The 27,244-nt window shown below is 36.1% G+C and overlaps 1 protein-coding gene across 3 annotated transcripts in view; it reads left to right on the top strand.

Annotated features, from left to right (window-relative positions):
• The first annotated feature begins 3,613 nt into the window (after positions 1–3,613).
• The window catches only part of LOC150103019 (casein kinase I-like), a 282,371-nt gene continuing 258,740 nt past the window's right edge, over positions 3,614–27,244 (top strand). For all 3 annotated transcript variants that reach the window (XM_090398511.1, XM_090398509.1, XM_090398510.1), the window contains exon 1: positions 3,614–4,088. In XM_090398511.1, coding sequence (XP_090254637.1) covers positions 4,013–4,088 — 76 coding nt within the window. In that variant the 5' untranslated portion in view covers positions 3,614–4,012. The remainder of the gene's footprint in view (positions 4,089–27,244) is intronic.

The following is a 27,244-nucleotide window of genomic DNA, read 5'->3' as shown; positions in this document are numbered from 1 at the left end:
ACTCAGACCTCTCCCAGCTCCTTGACACAAACGAAGTAACAATAGTGGCAGGAGACCTAAACGCAAAACATCCCACGTGGAACAGTAGAAACACCAATAATAATAGGAAGAGCCTACACAAATTCGCTATGACAAGAAACATCACCATAGCAGGTCCTGTTGAACCAACACACTACTGACCACTGGGCAAACCTGATGTGCTGGATATAGCCATTTTCAGGAACACCCCGCACCAGTTCCAGTTACAGGTTGTTAATGATCTTAGCTCCGACCACAATCCATTTCTGCTTAGCCTAGGCGAGGAAGCAGAAACCATCCCTGGACAATCCTTCACAAATCCCAAAAAGCTCAATGCAACTCTCTACAACATCACAGGCCCTGTTACAACCATCTCCTCACCCAAAGAAGTAGGCACAGTGATCAATAAACTGGAAAGCACAATCCAAACCGGCCTTGCAACAGCCTCCACCGTTACCGCTTCAGCTCAAACTAGCCTGCTCCCAGAAGAGATTCTAAAGCTTATTCGCAACAAAAACAGGATCAGACGTCGACACCATGCAACACTATCACCCCCAGGATAAACAAGAGCTGAGAGGGCAACAAACCTAGTCCGATATGCGATCAAAGACATAAGAATCAACTATGGGAGAGGAAACTAAGCTCCTTAAACACTCAAGATAACTCATTATGAAAAATGACTAAAGCCCTTCGCAACGATCACCCCAATATACAACCAATCCATGGAGAAAGAGGCATAGTCTACCGAGACGATGAAAAAGCAGAAGCCTTTGCAGACACCCTGGAGCTGCAATTTCAACCAAACGACACTCATGCGGACTTGCGCTTCATCGAAAAATCCACAGACAAGTATGCTGTGTACTTCATCATCCCACCAGCCGTGACAACACAAGCTATTCTATGCCAAAGGAAATATATCAAATCATCAAGAACCTCAACAACAAAATAGCACTAGATCCTGATCAGATTTCAAACAAAATTATAAAAGCACTTCCTCACAAAACAATAATGCATCTAGTGGCTATCATTAATGTGATGCTAAGACTCAACTACTTCCGCACTCGCTGGAAGCAGGTAGATATAATCCTCATCGACAAACCGGGAAAAGCACCTCAGTTCCCCCAGGATTACAGACCTAACAGCCTCTTGTCAGGCCTTGGGAAAATCGCTGAAAAAGTAATACCAAAACGTCTACAAAACGAAACGGACAATATAGACCTAATCCCAAAAGAACAATTTGGTTTTCTCACGGTCACTGCACAACTCAACAAATCCACAGACTTATAGAATACATAACTATCGGATTCAATTGGAAACAACAAACAGGTGCAATCTTCCTGGATGTGGTGAAAGCCTTTGATAAAGTGTGGCACAAAGGCCTCATCCACAAACTAATAACTGCAAAATACTCACTAAACCTCATCCAAATCATTGACTTTTACCTGAAAGACCGAAAAGTTCAAGTGAAACTCCGTGGTCTCAGATCCACTACAAGAAGTATCAAAGGTGTCCCGCAAGGCTCCCTATTATCGCCGCTGCTCTTCAACATTTTTATCTCAGACGTCCCAAGCACAGCATAAACCACCATGGCTTTCCATGCAGATGACATGGCGATACTGACCAGATCGTTCAGGCCATATCTAGCCACACAACGATTACAAAACGCAGCAACGAATCTTGAAAAATGGTTTCGGAAATGGACAATTGACGTCAATGCAGACAAAAGCACTGCTATACTATTTACAAGGAAGAAAGCAAACCATCACGGAGCAGTCTCGATGTTTAATACTGATATCCCATGGCAAAAAGAAGTAAAATACCTGGGAATCAAACTAGATAGCCATCTCAGCTTCAACTCCCACATCTCTCATGTCTGCAACAAAGCTAACTCAGCAATAGCTCAACTCTACCCTCTGCTCAACCAAAGAAGCAAAGTCAGTCCAGAAAACAAACTAAGAATATACAAAGCAATCATCAGACCCACACTAACTTACGGTTCACCAGCGTGGAGCCACACCTCCCCTAGCAACATCAAAAGATTACAAATAATCCAAACCAAATACCTCCGAATGAGTCTTCGATGCCCATGGTTTGTAAGGAACACTATCCTGCACCAAGAAACCTACCAGACATACCTACGTTTCTCCTCCAGATAGCAACCAAGTACTTTGCTCAGGCATCACTCCATCCTAACCTTCTCATTCGTGAGTCATCAGATTATGATGAAAAAGACAGATGGAAACATAAACGCCCAAAGGCGGCCCTTCTCACAGATTGAAATAATTCTACACAGCCCTAATTACGGCGAGCCAAGTGCTCAAAACTTTCTTTCTTTAAATAATTAAAAAATACCGATTACCGATAAAAATCCAAGGGATTGATGTCCATCCAGCCATACAAGTTAATATGCTAATTATGTATAGAGACTCTCTATGTTGTTCATAGTTTTTTTAACTATGAGTGTTTAGTGTTTTTTTTCTTTTCTTTTATAATGTCATCTGATGAAGGCTGTTTTAAGCCGAAACTAGTCGTGTTTTACTATTAAACCCCTTTTTTTCACCTAACTCTTCAACCGAGTCAATGAATCGTCATACATACATATATATATATATATATATATATATATATATATATATATATTACTTGGGGAATGGAGTAAAACCAGGTTTAAAATAGCTTGGTATCTTTAACATATATTATACCCAAGATAAAAAACTGTCTATATCTATCTCTCATCCTGAGATTTTTATTTAATAAGGTCAAAGCACCTTTTGGTAACTTGTTTTGGTAAAATACTTATAAGCTCTGTATTACTTAACCTTGGTATTTCTAAGCCTGACTTCCCACTGATGAGACCTCAATAAAGATCGAAACCGGTCTGGGTAGTGGCCCCTTGCCTTTAATGCATAGCATGATACACCTCCTCAAGGAGATGTACGATGCTACGCATTTGCATTAAGGGTAAATATTAAGAATAGTGATCAGCGCTTATTCCACCTTTATCATGAGTTGCCTAGACTTGCACTACCATGTGGGTCAGACTCACACTACGTGCAGGCGCAAACTTGACTTATTCGTCTGTTTGCTTACTTGGGAAATGGAGTAAAACCAGGTTTAAAATAGTTTGGTATCTTTAACATATATTATACGCAAGGTAACAAACTTTCTACACACACACACACACACACACACACACACACACACACACACACACACACACACACACACACACACACACACACACACACATATATATATATATATATATATATATATGTATATATATGTATGTATGTATGTATATATATGTTAAAGATACCAAACTATTTTAAACCTGGTTTTACTCCATTTCCCAATATATATTATTATTATTATTATTATTATTATTATTATACATTTATATATATATTAAGAGGAATGCATAATAATAATGCATTATCTTTTTCGTATGATGAATGGAAAACATTATAAGTATATAATCACATAGAATATGATATAACAAGGAATAGCGATGCGCATAGTCATCTTATTTTTTTCTTTTGCGTTGTTAGTTTGATGACCATACGATCTAGATAACATATGACTTTTATCCGGGTATCGGAAAATAAGCATGCGCAAAAGTACTATGGTAACTAGTGATGAAAATGTTTAAAACCATTGTTTATAAGTTTAGAAGAGTGTATTTACTAATACTATTATTATTATAAGTGCGTTCGTAATTTTTAAATTAACGTTTTAGGATGATTCGCTTTAAACAAGCAATATATCGTTCATTAGAAATGATGCTTATTTATTAATGGAAGTGGGGAAGAAAGAGCAGAAATCAAATATATTCATTGAATTGATTTACTTTTGACATGAAGTTAACATACTGATCCACTCCAGTATTTCACGATGCTGCTGCTTTTAATAGTCTTCCAGCATTTCATCCACAGAGCAGGTCTGAAAAGAAGTAAATAAATTCAAGATCACACTTCTATTATTTGATATCGAAATGGAACTTCGAGTTGGAAATAAATATCGCCTAGGACGTAAAATTGGGAGCGGATCGTTTGGGGACATATACTTAGGTAAATAATGTATATTACAGTGTGTGTGTATGTTTTTTTTTTTCCTCCTCTCACTCTACTTTGCACTCATATATAAAAATATAATAATAATAATAATAATAATATATATATATATATATATAATATATATATATATATATATATCCACTCATATATAAAAATGGAATATATTTGTGTGTGTGTAAGTTAAAATCCCAAGATATATATAATTTTAAAAAATTCAAAGAAATGTTATCTTTATAGTATTTTTTCTAAAAAATAAATGATCTCTTTGTACATGTTCATTCAGTTATATAATTTTTGTTCTTTTGAGTTCTGTGGCTTGTCAGTAAGAAGAAAAGATTTTCGCTAATTTCTTTTTTTATTGTAAAAAAGACATTTTGAAGCTGTATACAGTTACTAGGAATTTATTGTTATATCATAATAGTCTGTAATAAAATATCAGCATTAGAGAAGAAAAAAAACCTCCCTTTTTACGATTTTTATTGTTATTGGGAGTTCTGAAAGGTGGCTAGTGCATTGGATTCATTGCCTGAGATGATGGCAAGAGAATACAGATGGTAAATCACTAGAAGTTCTGATACCATATAATTTATATTGTCAAAATCGTATTTAGTTCTATAATGACCTCACTCCAAATGACCAAGGCATCTTAAAAATATTCACACATTTGTTTGATAAGCCTTCTACTATTGCATTCCATTCATCTACTTCTAACAAAAAAACTTATTTTCTTTTTTATGATACTGAGAATAATTTGGAAAATGATTAGTAATAATGGTGATGTTTTGGTTCTTCCGGAAGATTTGAAAGTAGGAATCAACCACTTTAACATAGTAAATGTAAAGTTTCAATTTTGGGATTCACAGATGGAGTCTGGTTATATCAGATGGCAAGAAATTTGAAGTTCACCGATGTATTTTAAAGGTGGTACTAGTAATGAAAACTGATAGACAAAGATAAGGCAGTGGTAGTTATTTTGTGTAATTCACTTTTCTGTTCACCTGTATTACAGCACTCAGATTTAGTCACTTGGTTTTGAAGGAAATGGAAAAAAAAAATTCATCATCAAATTCCTGACATGTACCCCCAAGGGGTGTACATGATATGATAGTACTACATGAAAAACTTACAACATTACTGACTTCCTTTCTACAATTTACCTCCAAATCAATCTGTTACCTGTCAAGACTCCAACATTATCAGATCTTATATTTCTGTCTTCTAAGGCACTTTGTACTGTTTCAATCCACAGGTACAGTAAAAAAAAACATTTTTTTTTACTGTATCTGTGGTTAATATATAAAAAACCAAATACAGTAAAAGACCCAGAAGAAGACCAATCTTGGTCTTCTTCTGGGTCTTTTTCCTGTCAACCTGGTAGAGAACACTTGTTTTGCTAATTTTCCTCCCCCATTCTGTTTAAGTGAACATACCACCTGATATTAGCTCTGCTAACACATTCCTGGATGCTCACAATGTCTTTTTCTTTCCTAATGTCCTTGTTTTTAATATGATATTGTCATCGATGCCATCTGTTCGCATTCCTAATCTTTCTCAGGACTATCATACCTGTAGTCTTTAGTCTTTGGTCAAGGACTTTGTTTCTAACCCAGCTCTCAGATCCATAAGTTAAAATTGGTTTGAACACTGTCTTGTATTATTAGAGGTTTCAAAGATTAGTAACAAAAATGATATCAGTATTTAATGTTCATTCTGAGGATAGACCTAGAACAAGTAATATGCAATATGTAGAGAGAAGGCAGAAGGATTATACTGTGGCCTCTTGCCCATGAGAGCTTTTAAATTTATAAGACATTAGTAATTGTTGTTGGGCAAGGATTTTTTCTGTTTTTATTAATTATATGCATGTAGTTTTTGTGAATGAATATGCATGTAGTTTTTGTGAATGAATATGCATGTAGTTTTTGTGAATGAATATGCATGGACAGTGTGCTCAACAATAGAATGCACACAATTAAAAATACTTTAAAAACATTAGTCACTTGTATAATTGGAGTTCTTTTGCTTGGTTGAACAGCGGGAGGGAGTGATGACAAGAGGCCATTCCTGGAAGTTACGAAAGGAAACTGTGAGCAAGAGGATGAGGAGTGGTTTCCTTGCATGGAGGGTGGTTGAACTGTGGAATGCATTGCCTGATGGAGTGGTGAGAGCAAGAACAGTCAATGAGTTTAAGGAGTGGTATGATAGACTTTGTGTTTCTTAGGGGGGGGCCTCCCCTCAATGAGTCTTGATAGACTTTATGTTCTTAGGAAGGACCTCCCATGATGAGTCTTTTGACTACATGGAGGCCTGAATAATAATAATAATAATTACATAGTGTTTGTCACCTATCTAACTTTGCTGTTCGTCTACTAGTTTTTGTTTTTACACTTGAAGAAATCCTGTGTAATTAGGATGAAATATCGTCTTTTTAATTAAAATAATGGTTAAAATCTTAGTTTGGTTTTCTGCCTTATAAACTCTTAGTTTATTTTTATATATATTGCTGCCAGAGAAGATTCACAAAGGTAGTCAGTGGTCTTTGGAATGTAGAGTATGAGAACAGATTGAGAGAATGTAAATTGCAAAGCCTCATCAGTAGGAGGAGGGGGGGGATATCATTAAACATATAAGCTAGTCAGGAGTTGTTATTAGGTTGACATGGAAGAGACCATTGCTGGAAACTGTATAAGGAGGGTGTGAGCGAAGGAGTGAGGAGCAGGTTCTTTGCATGGAGAGTGGTTGGTGAGTGGAATGCATTACTTGAGTATGTTGTGAATGCAGACATATTGAATCAGTTTAAGGCATGGTTGGATGAGCATTGTGTGCAATAGTGTGTATCTTGCACAATGAGTTTCTGACTCCATGGAGATCAGATGTTAATAATAATAATATATATATATATCCTCATAGCTCAGTTGGTTTAGATGAGCAGTTTTGTTGGAAAGACCCAGGTTTGAATCCTGTCTATGATGTGAGGAATCTTCATTAGGTGTTTTTAATCAAATGGTGAGTTAGGCAGTCTCATATGGAAGAAAAATCTAGTCCTCACATCCTTATGAACCACACTCTTACTCAATTTCCAGGGATGACCTCTTGTTCTGTCTCCTCTTGCCAAGTGTTGAAATATTTCCACTTCTTCAGTCATCATTCCTATAAAGCCCTTTAAGTAACGTAAATGTTTCTATCATATTCCCTCTTTTTCACCTATCAGTCAATTTCTGCAACCCACAAATCCTCGGGAGCATCCCATAGCCAGCTCACCATCTTGGTCACTTGTGTCTGAATCCTCTCTACTGCTTCATCATCACTAAGAAACCCAGGTGACTAGACCTGAGCACAGTAATCCAGATGTGGATATATCAAGTTCTTATAAAGAGGAATAACAACTTCCTTATCTCTCCTTATTAGTGCATTCTTCACTAGCCTCATAGGATTACCATGAGGAAACTCATAGTAGTCCTTGACAACCTTAGCAATAGGCCCTCTGAACCTCAACTCTCTATCTACTGCCATCCCCAAATCCCTAGCCTCATCTATTTCTTGAAATACAGTTCCATCAATGTGGTACATAGCTTGTAATCTGCTTATCTCAAAATGGATAACTTTACATTTCTCCACATTAAACTGACAATCATTTTCTTTTGCTCATACTGACAGCCTATTTAATCATGCTGCAAACTCTTCACATCACCTTGATTAACTATTATTATACCCAATTTTACATCATCAGCAAAGAACTGAATATTTCTCTTTAGATTATTTTCTATCTATTTTATGCACAAATTAAATAGTACTGCTTCATCATCACCAAGAAACCCAGATAACTAGACCTGAGCACAGTAATCCAGATGTGCCTATATCAAGTTCTTATAAAGAGGAATAACAACTTCCTTATCTCTCCTTATTAGTACATTCTTCACTGGCCTCATAGGATTACTATGAGGCCAGTGAAGAATGAAGAAACTCATAGTGCATTCCTTGTGCAGAACCTTGTAGCACACTGTACAGTAACGAGGATATGAGGCACCTGTGGCAAGTGTCTAACTTGCATCCCCTCCTAACCCAAAAATGACAAAAAGTTTGAAAAATTTAAATGTAACAAGTTAAATTTTACTAAATGCTGTATGTTAAATACTTACTATTAACCCCATCAAAATGAGTTGCAGGTATGTTGCAGAATTTGTGTGTTTAAAGTGGTGTATTGCCAAAATTTAAAAATACAATATAAAATAGCGGACTTTTATATCTATTTATTTATTTTTTATTTCTTACGTTTTGCGCCCCCAAACCTCGTTGCGCCTGTGGTGGGCGCCTCTTTTGCCCTGCCCTCGTTACGGCACTGCTGCTAGTCACCTGCTTCCTTCTGGCTCCTCCATATATCACTTTTTGGCATTTGTCTAGCAGACACTCTTGTATCCATATAATCATTGTCATATCCATCACCCATTGTTCTAATTTCCCTAACAGAGATCAGTGCGATGTTTTGTCAAATGCAAAATGTTTTTTTCACTTGATTGCATATTAAATTAAACTTGCCAAGAAATGCTATTCTTGTTTTATCTTTTATCCTTCTCCCTCCACTGGAGGCCACATATAAATTGATTATACATAATAATAAAAAAAAATTATGTTGTATATTGTGATACTGAAGTTTATTACGTCTGTTACCAGTTGCATTTTCCTGTTAAATGATAATAATATTCATTATTAGTGATAAGTGATAATAATATTCATTTACATGAATCATATAATAATATTGTTATTTACTAATTTAACTAAAATCATCATACCTCTTTTATTGCTTTCTTTTTTTTGAATTCCATTCTATAAATTCCATGTATTAAATTAGAACCGTGGGTGGGCTAAAGTTAGTTACTTAGGTAACTCTGAAATTCATCTCTTACCTGAAGATATTCACAGACATCAATGTCCACATCTGTACAATGGATGTGCTAAGAATTTTTTTTTTTTTTAATCAATTTTATATATATATATATATATGTATATTTGTACTTTTTCAAATTTGTTTTTACATGGTTCAAAAAAAAAAAAAAATAAAAAAAAAATATATATATATATATATACAGGGTGTTCGGGATAAATTTGACAGTTTCGTAAGGAAAAAGAAAATCTTCTTTGTATCTATTAAATTTAATGAATTGACAAAAAAACATTACAGGCAGAGTTAATTACAATACTATCAACAAGATTTACTCAAAATAACCACCATTAGCATCGATCACAGCTTCAATTCTGCTTCGGAACCTCGAACAAGCTGATGCTACAGTCTCCCTGGGAAGGGCCGCAAAAACTGTTTTAATTTTATCCATTAACTGGGCTTTTGTATTACTGGAAGTGCGATTGGTGTCTTTTTCAACTGCGCCCCATACAAAATAATCCATGGGGTTAAGGTCTGGGGAGTTTGGAGGCCAAACATTTGGACTGGTGAAGTCGTAGAAATTTTCAGACAACCATTTTTGACTTTTCCCAGAGGTGTGGCAAGGGGCCGAATCCTGCTGCCATACATACGGCCTACCATTGGCTACCCTTGTTATCCAGGGCTTGACTACAGTTAGCAACTCCACGAACAAAGCCCGAATTCCAATGCCAGGGTTCTTCAACACCTGTTCCTGCAGATTTGCGAGGAATTCTGCTGTACGAATGCAATCAGATCGTCTGCTAGGGATCTTTCTTCTTGCTACATCCTCGTAGTCACCATTGCAAGTCTCTAGTTCATGCCTGATTGTTTTTACTGTATTCAGGGAGCATTGGGCAGCAGTCGTAATATCCTTATTTTGATGGCGGGCACGAATCATCATGATACAAGTTATTCTCTTCCATGATTCAGGTGGGTTCCAGCTATCCATCCTTTCTGACATCTTGTATATGAATGAAGAAGGGTCCAAACTTTTAAATGAAGAGAAGTGTGTGTTAATACATGTAACTTACGGAAAAATATAATTAATTATAAATATGTCAAATTTATCCCGAACACCCTGTATATATTCATTTTTTAAATTAACTGACTTAAACCCGAGAATTATAACACAATGACATTTATTTGAAAAAAACGCAACATGTTTCATCAAAAATGACTTCTTCAGGCGATAAGAACATAGAAAAGATAATAAAAGACACTTAAATTAACATTGACACACTCCAAAGCTATACAATTACAAAGTCATAATATTCGACTGTAAATTACAGTTATGAGCTTGAACTACAGTCCGAGTTAATGTTCTATTGTTGTGCACCTGTGCGTGTGTGGAATCACGCGATCTCCAGTATCTAATAATAGAGTTGAAAGAGTCAGCCAAATTATAGCTAAGATTATTATTCAAATGCAAAGGGTCTAAGGTGATTTCCCTTGACTCGACAATGCGGCGCTCTATTTCATCATGGCAGACGTGTAGGTTTGAAGTCAATGTCCAATTTATTTCATGTTGGTGGCCTTCGTTGTTCGTGTTTATTGAAAGCAGGACATGGCCCGACAGAGCAGTTGCTCTGGTTCTCTTATAAGCAATGTCTCTCTGATGCTCTTCGAGACGTAGTAAGATAGATTTCTCTGTCTGCCCATAGTAAGGCTTTCCGCATTCACAAGTGACCTTGTATACACCTGGGAATTGTAGAAGGTTGTGAGGTTGTTTATAGTTCTTGAAGCGTGATATTATTTTTGGCAGAGTCGAGAAGCACGTTTTTATGTTAAACTTCTTTAGAATTCTGCTCAGCGTTTTGGATAGTGTGCTGATATATGGCAAGACGATATGACCTTTGGAGTCGTCCTGTGTCTCTACGTTGTTACGTTGACGTCGGGATAATTGGTTGTTAATACTAAAAATCTTAATATTTAATAATTGTTAATAATTGGTTGTTAATACTAAAAATCTTAGCACTGTTAAATTCAGATAATTATTTGGAAATTGAGAGAGACCCAACAAGAGAAATACACAATAGAACAAATAATCTCCTACAAAAGACCACAGAAATTCCACGGAATACACGGCTCTCCATCCGCTCTTTACACCCACTCATTCCAAGGTTATATGGCCTCCCGAAGATACACAAAGAAAACTATCCACTGAGACCTATAGTAGACAGCATTGACTCACCCACATACAGGTTATCCAAATATTTGGCATCATCATTAAAAGCTTATGCGGGAAAATCTTCTTCTTATATTAAAAACTCAACAGATTTTGTCTCTAAAATAAAGGACCTAAAACTAAAATCTTCTGATATCATGGTGAGCTTTGACGTGGTAGCACTCTTTACGAACGTTCCGACACAGGACGTTCTCCATATTTTAAAAAACAAGATTTCAAATAAAATGTTCTCTCTGTTATCTCACTGTGTAAACTCTGGCTATTTTGAATTCGAAGGAAAACTATACAAACAGGTCAAAGGATTAGCTGTGGGAAGCCCTCTCTCTCCTGTGTTAGCCAACATTTTTTTCGAGGACTTTGAAGAAAAGGCGATCGCCTCTTTTACTTTAAAACCAAAAATTTGGCTTCGATATGTGGACGATATATTCCTCATATGGGAGCATGGTACTGAGAATCTTCACAAGTTTCTCGACCACTTAAACAACCGCCATCAAGATATAAAATTGACTATGGAGATTGAAGAAAAAAGTTCCATCTGCTTCCTAGATGTTAAACTCACCAAGACGCCTGAATCAATTAAAGTCTCTATTTTTAGAAAGCCAACACACACAGACAGATATTTGCATGCGTCCTCCCATCACCATCCAGTGCAAAAGTTGGGTATTATATCAACTCTAGCGAATCGTGCAAGATCTGTACTGTCAGATGAAGAAGAACTGAAAAAGGAACTACAACATCTTAAATGGACCTTTAAAAACAATGGCTACTCTCTAAAAAGTATTAACAACCAATTATCCCGACGTCAACGTAACAACGTAGAGACACAGGACGACTCCAAAGGTCATATCGTCATGCCATATATCAGCACACTATCCAAAAAGCTGAGCAGAATTCTAAAGAAGTTTAACATAAAAACGTGCTTCTCGACTCTGCCAAAAATAATATCACGCTTCAAGAACTATAAACAACCTCACAACCTTCTACAATTCCCAGGTGTATACAAGGTCACTTGTGAATGCGGAAAGCCTTACTATGGGCAGACAGAGAAATCTATCTTACTACGTCTCGAAGAGCATCAGAGAGACATTGCTTATAAGAGAACCAGAGCAACTGCTCTGTCGGGCCATGTCCTGCTTTCAATAAACACGAACAACGAAGGCCACCAACATGAAATAAATTGGACATTGACTTCAAACCTACACGTCTGCCATGATGAAATAGAGCGCCGCATTGTCGAGTCAAGGGAAATCACCTTAGACCCTTTGCATTTGAATAATAATCTTAGCTATAATTTGGCTGACTCTTTCAACTCTATTATTAGATACTGGAGATCGCGTGATTCCACACACGCACAGGTGCACAACAATAGAACATTAACTCGGACTGTAGTTCAAGCTCATAACTGTAATTTACAGTCGAATATTATGACTTTGTAATTGTATAGCTTTGGAGTGTGTCAATGTTAATTTAAGTGTCTTTTATTATCTTTTCTATGTTCTTATCGCCTGAAGAAGTCATTTTTGACGAAACATGTTGCGTTTTTTTCAAATAAATGTCATTGTGTTATAATTCTCGGGTTTAAGTCAGTTAATTTAAAAAATGAACATATCCCAACCCCGAGTTAATAGTACGTTTCATATATATATATATATATATATATATATATATGTTAAAGCTACCAAGCTATTTTAAACCTGGTTTTACTCCATTTCCCAAGTAAGCAAACAGACAAACAAATCAAGTTTGCGCCTGCAAGTGTTGCAAGTCTAGCTGACCCTGCACATAGTGCTAGACCAAGGCAACTCATGGTAAAAGTAGAATAAGCTCTGATCACTGAACTTAATATTTACCTTTAATGCAAAGCACATCTCCTGGAGGAGATGTATGATGCTTTGTATTAAAGGCAAGGGGCCACTACCCATAACGGTTTCGACCTTTATTGAGGTCTCATCAGTGGGAGCCAGGCTAGAAATACCAAGATTTTAGTAATACAGAGCTTATAAGTATTTTACCAGCACAAGTTACCATAAGGTGTTTTAAATAAAAATCTCAGGAGGAGATATTAACGTAGAAAGTATTTTACCTTGGGTATAATAAATGTTAAAGCTACCAAGCTATTTTAAACCTGGTTTTACTCCATTTCCCAAGTAAGCAAACAGACAAAGAAGTCAAGTTTGCACCTGCAAGTGTTGCAAGTCTAGCTGACCCTGCATGTAGTGCAAGACCAAGGCAACTCATGGTAAAAGTAGATCTCCTCCAGGAGTTGTGCTTTGCATTAAGGGTAAATATTAAGATTAGTGATCAGAGCTTATTCTACTTTTACCATGAGTTGCCTTGGTCTTGCACTACGTGCAGGGTCAGCTAGACTTGCAACACTTGCAGACGCAAACTTGATTTGTTTGTCTGTTTGCTTACTTGGGAAATGGAGTAAAACCAGGTTTAAAATAGCTTGGTAGCTTTAACATTTATTATACCCAAGGTAAAATACTTTCTACACACACACACACACACACTAGGGATCTCCCCCCCCCCCCAAGTTCCGGATTGGTAGGCCAGTTCTCCTTGAATTCTGATGACTCGAATTTTGAAGACTCGATACTCAGGGTAGCTCCTGAGTTTCAAAATGTTTCAAATAACTTGACAAAAAACGTGACACAAAAACATTACAAAAAAAAGCTTATCATTTTATATTATAGGGTAGATTAACTTCTGTTATAACTGTAATGAATGCTGGGCCACAGAAATGAGACACTCAGAATGTGTATCCTAATGTAGAAGGATACACTTAGAATGCTCAACTGATTGAGCCATAGAGAGCATACATCTGGGGCATGGGGATTTTTATATTAATGATTTCCAATAACTGAATGAATCTGGCTTATTTTTTTATCTGGTGACCAAGTTTTACATCACAAAATATTGTATATATTTTTCTACCTATTTATATTTGCATGAAAAAAAAATCTCTGAATAGTTTGTGTGCAGATCATTTTTTAGGTGCATAGGAGAATTAGACTGCAGTCTGCATTTATGATGACTTGCTGTAATTTGCCTTAATCTTCATTTATTATCAGTTCGATTAAAATTATTTATAGTACAGTACATATTCGTGCCCTCATAAATGCCCAGAAAGTGGAAATGTGAATTTGAGAATATGAATTAAGTATGAATAACCCAACCATACCCATAAGTTTATTCTGACTCTGACTAAGAAATTTGGAAAATGATGATCCAAATTTTGAATGGAGCACAGAGATCTTAGCCATGGTCTGAATGTGTTTAGTCATGCTGTAGGGACAGAGTCATTTATTGAGTTCAGAAGAAACTTAAGTCTGCTTTTTTTAAAAAAAATTTTATGAATCTCTAAAAAAAAATCCTGTAACATTTTTAACATTTTCGCTTTTACAATATTACATTTAAAAAATAAAAAAAATTTTTTTTTTATCATTTTGATATTTAAATGTCATATTTTAGTTTGGTGGCAATTTTCAATTTGAACTTTTTTATAGTTCAAACTGTATTTCCAGGAATCAAATCTCAATTCATGACAGTGAACATATCTTAAACCAGGTTTTCAGTTTATAGCAATTGGCTGCTTAATATTGGCTTTCCAAGAACCAGATAGGTTGTAATAGTGAAAGGTCCACTGTATTATCATTTTTACATAGCATCTCCAGTCCAGTTCAGTCCAGTGACTGACTGTGGCAGGCCCTCATTAACCATTATTGGCACAATGAATATCTTATCTCTCCTTAAAGTCTTTCACTAACAATGCCCTAATGGCTTTCTCTGATGTCTTATTCCAGTTATTTACCACTCTCCAAGCAAAAAATCTATTCCTTATGCCCTTGCTGAACTGCATCTCTTTCTTTGACTGCATTTTCCAATCCGGTCATATATGGAATATTTTTTTAGCATCTACTTTATAAAATCTCTTCAGTAATTTTATTCTCTCTTTTCTACCTATTAGCCAGACTTTTTAATGCACAAACCTTCAGTGTGCTGCCCTAGTTCCACAAACCAGTCACCATTTTGGGCACTTGCCTCTGAAATCTCTCCATCATCAAGAAATCCTTTAGCCAAATCTGTGCACAGTAGTTCAGAGGTAACAGCAAAGCCTTGTAATGAGTAATAATAATATCCTTATTTCTACTTGTCAGTGTGCATCAATGTGATCTTTAGAGCTATCTTGACTCTTTGCCATATGCTCTCTGAACTTCAGCTCTCTATCCACCATTACTCCTAAATCCTTAGCCTTCAGTGCAGTCTGTAGTAATTGACTCTTTGGCACATTAAATTGATAGCCATTATCCTTTACCTAAACTACCAGTCTATTTAGATAATCTTTATTGACTGTTACTCTCTCTCCAATTTAGTATCATAGCTGCACAACTGGTTATCTTCCCCAATTCATCCATCTGTTCATATGACTTCATTTCTCTGTGATGTGCCACACCAGGTTGTCCTGTTGTATGCTTTTCTGGAGGCTTCAACTCTATGAAGATAGTCACTCTAGGCACACCATCAATCCATCTCATTGTGGGTATATTCCTTCCTCTTTTTCCAGGTGGTTGACCTTCTATCACTGTTTCAGGCTTCCAACAAGGAGGTGGAGATCATATCCCCCCTGCCAAAAAAAAAAAAAAAAAAACATTTCCAGCATCATTATACAAACTGAACAGCAGCTACCCAAGTACAGAGCCTTGTGTTGCCAGTCTTCTCTTTGATATTCAGCTCCACCATTTTATCCATGCAACCTCTTTCATCTAACTGGACTTGCACTAACTCACATAATAAGACTCCATGCAGTATTCTTTTAAATGCTTTTGCATACTTCATAGTATCATGGTATATCCATTTACCTTATTCAACTTCACTGTTGCATAAAGTGACTAATTACTAAGACAAGACCCTCCCTTCATAAGACCTTGCTGTCTCCCATACATAGTTCTATCCACCCATTTCTGAATTCTGCACTTAACTAAGTGTGTTAAGGTTTAAGTTCTGTGAAGAATTCATGTTAGAGGTTTAATGGAATATTAACAGCACTGAGAAAGGATTAAAACTAATTTTAATGCTTCCAATATTTTGTCTCCATCACAGAGACATCTTCGGGGATTACAAAAAATTTTTGTAACAACACACACACACACACACACACAAAATACAATACAAAGTGAAACTGAAGTCCTATCTAGGTGGTGCACCCTCTATGGGCATTTGCAGGTGGCTTGGGATTAAAAAGGGATCTCTGATAATTAAAGTTTCCTAAATTTTGGGAAGTTTAATGCAACCATATTTGTTTAAATTAGGTTGATTCCTGAGTGCAGATGCAGATTCAAAGAATAGTCTTACTTTTTTGAATTTACTATGGTGGAGCATGGTAGTTTTTTTTCAGGAGATCCTGTGGGATGTATCCAAAACATGGTCTGCAAGGCCAGATTGACCATAATCGTGTTTGCAGATGTAAGAACTGTGTTCTAACCAGATGGATGCTGACCTGCCTGTTTGTTCGAAGTAGGCAAGTTTACAGGAACAAGGTACACTATATACACCAGGCATTGAAAGAGGGAGCTGGTCTTTAGAAAAAATCATTAAAAAGTATCTGGCTATTTTCTCTGATGTACCACGATGTAAGGTATGGTGATGGCATTTCTGAAGTCCTTCTGAAGAGATGGTCGGGGAATTGGGAAGGACTTTATTATTATTTTTTTTTTAAAATTCTGTAGTCACTGTAGCCATTGGAAAGGAAGGTGCTGCGTATGTGTATGAGTTCGGTTGAAAGGCAGTTTCACTGGAACAAAGATTGTGGGCTCTGTTGGTTAGAGTTTTAATAATGCCATATTGCTGAGAGGTGTGGTGGTGGGAGAGTTTGTGAATGTATCTGCCTGTATGAGTAGGTTTTCTATATACAGAGAAAGGTTACCATTAGGAAGGCGTGTTACTAAGGTGTTTAGGAAGGGTTAACTATTGTTATTTTCCTTTTCCATTGTAAACTGGATCCTTGGATGTAGACTATTGAGGTGACTGAGGAAGGAATCTAATGTGTCTGGGCCATGAGGCCAAATAGAGAACACATCATCTAACAAAGGAAAAGAAAACTTTTATTATCAGAGATCCCTCTTTATATCCCAGGCCACCTGCAAATGCGCATAGAGGGCACCACCTAGATAGGACTTTAGTTTCACTTTGTATTGTATTTGTGTGCGTACTGTTACAAAAAGTTTTTGTAATCCCCGAAGATGTCTCTGTGACGGAGACGAAATATTAGAAGTATTAAAATTAGTTTTAATCCTTTCTCAGTGCTGTTAATATTCCATTAAACATAAAAAGAAGATGTCTCTGTGACGGAGACGAAATGTTAGAAGTATTAAAATTAGTTTTAATCCTTTCTCAGTGCTGTTAATATTCCATTAAATCTCTAACATGAGCCCTTAACTAACTTTTCCTTAACACTACTCATCAGATATTAATTGGTCTATAATTTGAAACCAGAGTCTCAGAGCCTCTGTTTTGTATTCATTCCATTCCCATAGCACTCTGCTAGTGCTGACCTAAATTAAATAGTACTGGTTAAGGATATTGCAATTTCTCTTGCACTTTCCTGTAGTACACAGGCTAATATCTCGGCTAATCCCATGGCTGTATTCACATAGAGATATCCTAATATCTGAAGCATCTCAAGTTTATTTACCCCTGTTCTCATCTTGATCCCTGTCATATGGTCATTACATTATCTCCACCTGGATGATACATGTATGCCAACTGATCACTCAGTAATTCATTTATTTCTTTTGTCACCAGCATTCATTTTCCCTTCCATAATCATTCTTCCATTTGCTTGCCATGTAGCAAAAGAAGAATTTGGGATTTCCCCCTGGCCTGCTCAGTTAATTTTCTCCTATTATCTTATTTTGCCTTCCTCCCCATGCTGGTCATCTCAATTGTGTGTGCACCTTTGTATCACTCATGAACCTGCTTGATCACGTTTTTCTTTATATATTGTCAGTAATATTTTCTTCTTTTGCAGCTCTTGTTTAATGATGCTAATACTCCTCTGTTTAGCTCTCGCCTGATTTATCTTCTTAACCCTAGCCATGCCATTTGATACTGCTTTTGATACATGTAACTGGGTATGCAATTTGATACTTAAATGCCCTTTGACTGATTCCTGTACATTATTAATATCCTTCTCTTGCACTTTCCTTAACCATGTCACTGCTTCAAGATGCCTCAGTTTTGTAATAATCACTAGCTTTGTGGTTTTACACATACCCCTCCTTAACTGACAGTTCCATATGCTTAATCACTTCCTATGTCACAACTGCATGATACTCTTCCTACCAGAGATAGTGTAGTTACTTTATGCCTGACAAGGAAGAGAGATATGATGGGTGCTAGAGAATAAGGTGTATGGTAATTGGCTTTTGTCAAAATCTTTCTCTTTCTTTTTTGTTTATACCAAAGCCTGAAATAGCTGCAAGCAGATTATCAGCACATCTGATACTAATTTTGAAAGGGCAAATATTTTCTTGTCTCTTGCCAAAACTATTGGTTAACTTTGCCCAAACCTGTTTCTATCTCTTTTGTACTTGGAATGGTTTTATTGCATCATAACCTACAGAAAAAAATAAAAACTCTCCAGACTCCATACTTTTCTTCTAATTCTACTTTCAGTGAACATGGGATATATCCTGCTACCATTCCAAATGCTCAATCTTCAGTGGTCCCCTTTCCCCTTGATTTTTTTTATCCAGAAGATTGCTTATGATGTTAATAATATTAACAACAATGGAAACAAAATAAGATATTTATTAAATAGCTGTTCTTTTTCTGGATTTCAAACTAGCACTTTCAGATCACATACTTGTGCCATATGCAGACAATAATGATTAGCATTGTAAACATTTTAAATCATGATGGACAAATATACTGGCCTTAGCCTGGAATAGCTGCAAGGATAAAGGATTAAACCAATAATATAATTTCTTGGCATCTTAATTTATAATATAAGCAAGTGGAAAAACTTTCAACATGATGGACAAAAGAATTCAAGTCTTAACTTGGTACCCTCTAATGTCAGATAAAAAGATATTTACAGGTGTTAGATTTGAGTTTGCTGTACAACGATATTTCCCAAATTTTAGAGAAATTAATGTAACATACGTATTAAGATTAGGGAAATGTTTCATTGCTGATTCTTAGGGAATACATAAGAGGGAAGGCTGTTCAAGAACATTAAAAATATTAGAAATGAGTTAATGAAAAAAAAAGAAAGAAATTTGTTCTGAGTTTGAATAGTTGCCACATTTTTTAACAGATTAATAGCATAGACAGTCCACCAGAAGGCAAAGTTACAGTCAGATATGTTACGAGGTAGCAGCAAAAAAAAAAGATAAGTTTTGGTATTATTTATTGGAGTTTTCACTTTAAATTACAGGGAATCTAAGCTGGATGAAATGTATATAGTCTGTGGGTAATTTGTAGTTGGGGAATTTGTACTTAAAGGTAATATTTCAGTATAGTTTGCAGTATTCTTTGTGCAGTGTTTCAATAATTGCCACAGCTGCAGCTCAGTTTGCCAATTGCTTATCACCAAGTCTGCCCCTGTTTACATTTTTACCTACCATACTACAGGATTTTGTGGTTTGCAGTCTGAAAGGCTCACAAAGATCCTAAAAAAATATGACCTGACTACCTGTTACAAACCACATAAGAAATTGGCATCCCTTATCTGCTCCACCAAAGACCAGCCACTTCCCCTAGACCTCCCTGGTGTATACCAGGTCCCTTGCAGCTGTAAACTGTCCTACTACAGCCAAACAGGCAGGACAGCTAATATCAGGATTTCCAAGCACAAAGACTACATCTTCTTCTTTCTAACATGGAAATTAGGCAGTGGTGAGCTATAAGGGGTTCGCAAGGGGCTCTTGCGAGCCCTTTGTTACATTTTTCTCAAATTTGCGAGTCCCCTTGTTCTTCTTGTTTAATAATCTTGTAGAACTAGAAAATACCACCATGGAATGTATACATGCTACTCTAAATTCATATGGATTTTCTGATAACTATATAAAAAAATCATTTCATTGCATTTTGTTCTGATGGAGCTAGTGTAACGTTAGGAAACAAATTAGGTGTTGCATTCAAACTTTTACAAAAATTTCCCAACGTTGTGATTAGGCATTGCACTCATCGTTTACTCTTAGTATTAGACGATTCGATAAAAAACATTAAAGAAATAAATCATTTTGAAATATTTATGGATAAATCATCAATCACCAAAAAATCAATGAGAATTAAATGCGATTGCAAAAGACCTTGGTATCAAAATTTTAAAGATCGGCCGTTTCTTTGGACCATGATAGGCAGATTGCAGTTTACAAACGGCTCTTGCTTTGTGGAGAAATTACCCAGCCTTATGCAAGCATTTTGCATCAAGCGATAAATATAAGGGCTTTTTAAACCGATTTCTCAATTTGGAATTTTTAAAAGATCTAGTATTAATGATTGATATCCAACAGGAAAAATCATATCTGTCAGAAGCTCTACAAAGTCGCAATATAAGTGTTATAAGGGCTGAGTTATTATTATTATTTGTGACACCTCCAAGGAGTCCAAAGACTCAGCGGGAGGACACCTATTGTACAACTCTCTGTCTCTCTATCACTACACCGAACCTCTACTACCAATCATCAACATCTGTGCCATCTACTGGCCACTACCACCACCACCACCACAGCTAGTATTTTTTTGTCTGTAAATTGCATGTGTTCTGAAGGGCCGGTCTGTATGCGGGATGAAAAAACCCTGCTACCTTTGTATGAGATCGGCTAACTCACCTTCGATTGAAAACATCCATATAAAGATTCCTCCTGTCATGACGAGAATCGAACTTAGGCCTTTTCCAATTGAAAGGCACAATGTACAGTTGTTCTTCCAATTGCGCTACGGAGGCGCTTAGGCTTTTTTTTTTTTTTTTTTTTTTTGCTTGACAATGCGAGCCCTTTGTTAAAATTTCTATAGCTCACCACTGAATTTAGGCCAAGTGGCCTGTTCTGGTCTCATGCCATCTCTTTCTTGGTCTTCCGATTCTTCTTTTTCCACTTATTTTGTATTTATACAAAATAAGTGGAAAAAGAAGAAAAAAATAGCAGACTACCAAAAATATAATATTTTTGGTAGTCTGCTGTTGTCCATTCGATTTAAATCTAGCCATTTTTGTTTATGCTGTCTTATATAGTAGTTAATTGGTTTTATTTTCAGGGATTGTAAGATTTCTTTATTTGTTTTATGGTCCCACTTGGTATATCTAGCTATTTTTCTGAGAAACTTCATTTCTGCTGTTTGAATTCGTTTTGCAACTTTTCTTTTTATGGTCCATGTTTTGCTTCTGTATAGTAGAGTTGGTTTTGATAAGACATTATATAGTCTGATTCTAGTGTGTTTTTGTACTAGGGATGGCTTAAATATATTATTTATTATGCCATTTACTTTGACAAAGTTTGATATTTTGGTGTCTATGTCTTTTTCTTCTTCGTATGATAAATCACATCCTAAGTATCTGAAAGTATTTACTTGTTCTAATATTTTATAATCTACTTCTTATTGGGTTTTCTCCTTTGAATGCCATTATTTTTGTTTTTTCTTTAGATATTGTCATATTATATTGTTTTGAGATATCATTTAATGATCTTTGTAAATCATCTTCCGATGTAGCTAGTACTATTTGATTATCTTCAAATAATTGTGTATCTATCTTCATTTGTGGGGCTATTTGCATACCAAATGAGTTATATTGTTTCCAGATTGCTATAATTTTATTTATATACTAGGGGACTCCATCCCCTGGCACTTATGGCGCCCAATCCCCCCATGTTCTGGACTGTTAGGCCGGTTCTCCTTGAATTCTGATGACTCGAATTTCGAAGACTCGACACTCAGGGTAGCCCTTGAGTGTCGAGTTTCAAAAGGGTGGTTCTGGTGCCTACGGCACCTGATCCCCCGAATTTTGGACTGGTAGGCCAGTTTTTGAATTTTGAAAACTCGAAAGGAGGGGGGGGGGTTCCGCCACCCAACTTCCTGAGTTCCGGACTGGTAGGCCGGTTCTCCTTGAATTCTGATGACTCGAATTTTGAAAACTCGAAAGAGGGTTTCCCCCATCCCTTTCTAGTAGTTTGTCCTCTACAATACTGCTTAGCTTCTCTTTTAATATTCCTGCATATGTTTTATATCCTGTATTCAGCAGACTAATTCCTCTATAGTTATTGCAATCTTTTTTCCAAGAGTTAAGAGTTTTTCCAGACATTCAAACCATTAAAAATTTTCAGAAGTCTTTCATTAAATATTTCTCTTGCATTTTTGTATAGTTCTCTATATTTATATTGTCGTCTCCTAGTGTTTTCTTATTTTACATCTTTTTTATTGTATTTTTGAATTCTAACATTGTGATATTTTCTATTAGGTCATTCTTTGTTTTATAAAATTTTATTTCATTGTTCTCATCTGTCCAGAGATTTTGGAAATAGGTCACCCATTTTTCTAAATCTATTGTTTGTATTTTTATCTTATTTTTTAATTATTTATTCATGTATTTTATTACTTTATAGGCTTTTGGGTTGTGGCTTAAATAAATCATTTTCTAGTTCTGTTACAAAATTGTTCCATCTCTCTATGTTTTTTCCTTACTTCTCGTTTTGCAATTGCACTGTTTCTTTTATACTCTATTTCAGCTTCCATTGTTTTGGAATTTAGCCATTTCTGGTAACTGTCCTTTTTTTGTTTTTATTATATTTTCTATTTCTTTGTTCCAGGCCCGTAGTCCTCTTTTTTCTAATCCATTTGCGCTTTGTTCCTAAGGTTTCTGTTGCTGCTTTTGTGAGAATTTGTTTCAAATTTTCTCATTCATCTTCTATGTTACTTGATTCATGTATGGTTTCTGTTTTTAAGTTTGTGCATCTATGATATTGTTATCTAACTTGGGGATCCTGTAATGAAGACATTTTGTAGCTTGGCTGGTAAGAATTTTCAATTTTATGTGTTTTTAGCCACTTTGGTTTAAATCAAATTTTTGCTGATATCATATAATGATCAGAGGCTATTCAAAAACCTTGATATGCTCTTATGTCTAAAATTAACTCTTCTAATTTAAAATTTGCGATAACATAGTCAATTAATCATTTGTATCCTCTGGCTGACCAAGTATGTTTATGTATTTACTTGTGTTTAAACACTGAATTCATTATTCTCATATTATTATAAATGACAAAATCACGCAGTCTGCGACCATTTTGATTACATGTATCTTTGCCAAATTTACCTATGTTTGTTTTGTATTTTTTGTTTCGTATTCTGGCATTTAAATCTCCTGCTATTATTAAATAGTCAGTTTTGTTTGTTTTATCTATGACATTCTGTAATTCTTTATAAAATATATTATTGTCTTCTTCTTTTCCCTCTTCTAGTGCATATGTACCAATTATGTTATGTAGCCTCTTAATATCATGAGTCTAATTTCTATTAGTCTTTCATTCAAATAGTTGTAATATACAATATTGTTCTTTAGGGATTTATGTATCATAATCATTATACCTGATTTTGCTCTTTCTTCTTTTTTTACCCCACTGTAGGTATTTGTATATAGTTGTGTGTTTCTTTTGTACCTTTTTGTTTTTTCTTTATTTCTGTTACTATATATATTTTTATGTTAGCTTGGTTTAGTTGTATATCAAGTACTTCTTTTTTGTGTGCAATGCTTCTCACATTCCATTGCAATCTTCATTGTGTGTTCCTTTTTCCAATTTTGTTTACTGTTTCCTGAATTGTGGTCCTTTTCCTGATAGTCCATCTGGCTTTTCTTTGGATGAGACTTGAAAGTATTTTGACTTTCCCCAGGACAAGTTACTAACCTGTCGCGAGTAAATCCAGTGGTAGGGCTGCTACCTAACGCATCTGGACAGGCAGATCTAACAGCATTTACTTTGTTAGGATGTTAGGGTTGTACCACCCATACTCAGTCACCAGTGCCTCGTTTGTACTTTTAGAACAGGATGGACCACGAGAAGGTGAGGTTGACATTTGAGTGGGAAAGGCTGTGTATTGCGCTTCATCACAATTCATCACCTTCCACCCCCTGGTTTCACCAATACAGCCACTCAGAACTTGCAGACCATGCACTAGATTCCCACCACAGAATATGCTGTAAGAAAGCCACTTTACTACACCCTAGCAAATATAAATATGAAATATTGTTCTTGGAATCAGCCTCAGCTGTAAAAAAAAACTTCCCAAATCTCAACAAATTTGGGTACATGAGACTCCCAAATTTGGGAAGCATGCATCCTTAGAACATCAGCAAATAGCCAAGACAACCAATTTAGCCTGCTAGGGGGGACACCTTTAGGACTCTAAGACCAATGCTAGTTGCCTTCTTCAGCCTCATTTGCTCGTTGTTAGTGCCTGCATGCACATATCATAGTTTTATGTTCCCAGAAGAGGCAGTGTAACATTGTTGAAATATAGGAAGGTATTGATTAAAGTTTTTTAATTAATATTTTAGTATACATTGTCATTTGCTCACCTTCTATAACAATGTTACCATTGAACTAGACAAGGAGAATGGATAAACCATGACTTTTGGATTTTTCTAAGGCTTTTGACAGAATACAGCATGATAGACTCTTGCATAAATTGGAGAAATGGGTTTGGGGGGTATAGAGTATGGATAAGAGGATGGCTGACTGACAGATATCAAAAAGTGGTATACAGGGGATGTGAGTCTGCAAGATTTAAGGTAACAAGTGATGTATCACAACGATCAGTGCTTGGTCCACTGTTATTCAATCTGTACGTTAATTATATTGGGAAGGATTTGACAAGCGACATTAAGCTATTTGATGATGCAAAGATAGGTTAGGGTAATCAGGAATGCTGCTGATATGCAGTATGCAGAATGATGAATATGCTGGAATTACAGGCATGGGAAAATGGGTGTCAGTTCAGTGTTAGTAAATCTAAAGTCATTCACTTTGGCATGATTAGATAACAATGTTGTATTACCCTAGATAGGCAGTTGAAGTTCAGGGGCCATGTGGCAAAGATTGCAAATACAACTCAGAAGATAATAGCAATGCTGAAATGAACATTCACATGTACAGATAAGGTAATTTGTCTCTTTACAAGGCCTTGATAAGACCCCACTTGGACTATTGTGCGCAGGTCTGGTTTCTGTTGTGATTCTGATATACTGGAGAGAGTACAAAGGAGAATGTTAAAAATGATATCAGGATTGTGGAATACTGATTATGAAGACAGACTGATAATTTGTAGACTGTAGACACTAGCAAACAGGAGAAAGAGCGGTGATATGATTGAGACGTACAAACTTCTGAAAGGGTCATACAGGATTTCAATTGATAGAATTTTTCAATTTATGGAAGGTCGGGTAGGACTAGAGGGCATCCTTGGAAGCTGAGAATGAAGGTCACTAAGAAGGGAGTGAGAACTAGATTTTTCTCTCAGAGGGTGGTGCGTGATTGGAATGAATTGCCATTGGTTGTTGTAAGTTTAAGCAGTGTGAATGAATTCAAGAATAAGTATGATAGCTGGTGTGTGGCCTCCCTCGATGAGTCTTTGACTCCCTGGTGGTCTGTCTTAATAATAATAATAATACCAAAAATGCTGAATAACAGAGAAGATAATGTGCACCCTTGTCTCATAACTAATTTAACTTTGAAACCATATTCCTGTAATGCTTTCATTCCTAAATGTTGACTTACAACCAAAATAGATGTGTATTTCTCCCATTTATAGTATATATTTGTAGTGTTTTGAACAACTTTTGTCATAGCACTCTGCCATGTGACTTTTTCAGATCTACAGAACTTAAATATAGATACTTATTATATTCTCATAATTTCTCATCTGTTGGCCTAAACTCAGTTTGTTCTTCTCTGAGTTTCTCTTCCACAATTTTAGCCTTTTCAAAAGTATACTTGTAATCAACTTATCAGGAACACTCAGTAGAGGCATTCCTCTGTATTCCTCACATTCAGTTTTATTTCCGGTTTTATAAATGGGTACTATGGCCTTACTGTAATCACCTGGAATTCATCCCTCTAACCAGTTCTAAATTATGAAGCATGCCCACTGTAAAGCTTTCATACCTCCATATTTGAGCATTTTTAGTCAGATATTATTGACTCCACTGTCTTTCCACATTTCAGGTTTTTGATGCCTTTTTTTTTTTTGATTATATATGTACTTCTGATTGCATTTGTTTTGAATGTTTTCTACAATCATCGAAGTCATTGCCTGTTTTAGTTAGCAGTCTTTTAAAGTAGTTTTAAGTCTTTTAAAGAAGAGCCTGTGTAGCTCAGTGGATGTGGCGTTTGCACTCCACGGCAAACTTGGTTTTGCCGTGGAGAACTTGGTTTTTGAAGACTTGGTTTTGAGTCTAGTCGGCGACTAGAGGAAATTTTTCTAAGCCTTTTTTCGACCGGTTCCCGAGTTAGTCGATCTCTGGCACGGGCAAGCGGGTTTTTCCTCCCGGAAACTCGGGTTTTCCGTCCCGTAAACTCAAGAAAATCGACTGTAGAACCCACATTATTTCAGACATTAAATATATTGTGTTAGGGACCACAAGATGGCGGCACATTTGAGCCGTCTCTCTTCACTGTGTACCGCTTAATTAGTGATAGCCTTGGACCATCTATCTCTGATTGGTACCAGTGGAGATTGAACTTCCCACTCAGTCTCCAAAAGTTAGATAGGGCTAAATGGCCTCGCCTACTCCCGTATACGGGAATAAAAAGGCGTCAGCAGCAGCTGTCTTTTAAAGTAATTACTCTGGACATTTAGAATATCTTTATTTCAGTTTTCATGTCTTTATCATCTCTGATTCCTTTTACAGTACTCTTTCTTCCATTTCTAAACATTTTCAATAGCCTCCAGAATATTTATTTTCCATATTCTTACCAGTCTTTTGATGACTTTTGTTTAGCTAGTTTTTACAGTGTCTTGCTTTCTTACATTGTTCTCTCTATTTTGTAA

Source organism: Typopeltis vanoorti, chromosome 9 (assembly GCF_054136105.1).
Source record: "Typopeltis vanoorti isolate ZY-2024b chromosome 9, IOZ_Tvanoo_1.0, whole genome shotgun sequence".
NCBI lineage: Eukaryota > Metazoa > Arthropoda > Arachnida > Uropygi > Thelyphonidae > Typopeltis > Typopeltis vanoorti.
The sequence above is the reverse complement of the archived record's forward strand: the minus strand, read 5'-3'. Positions and strand labels throughout refer to the sequence as shown.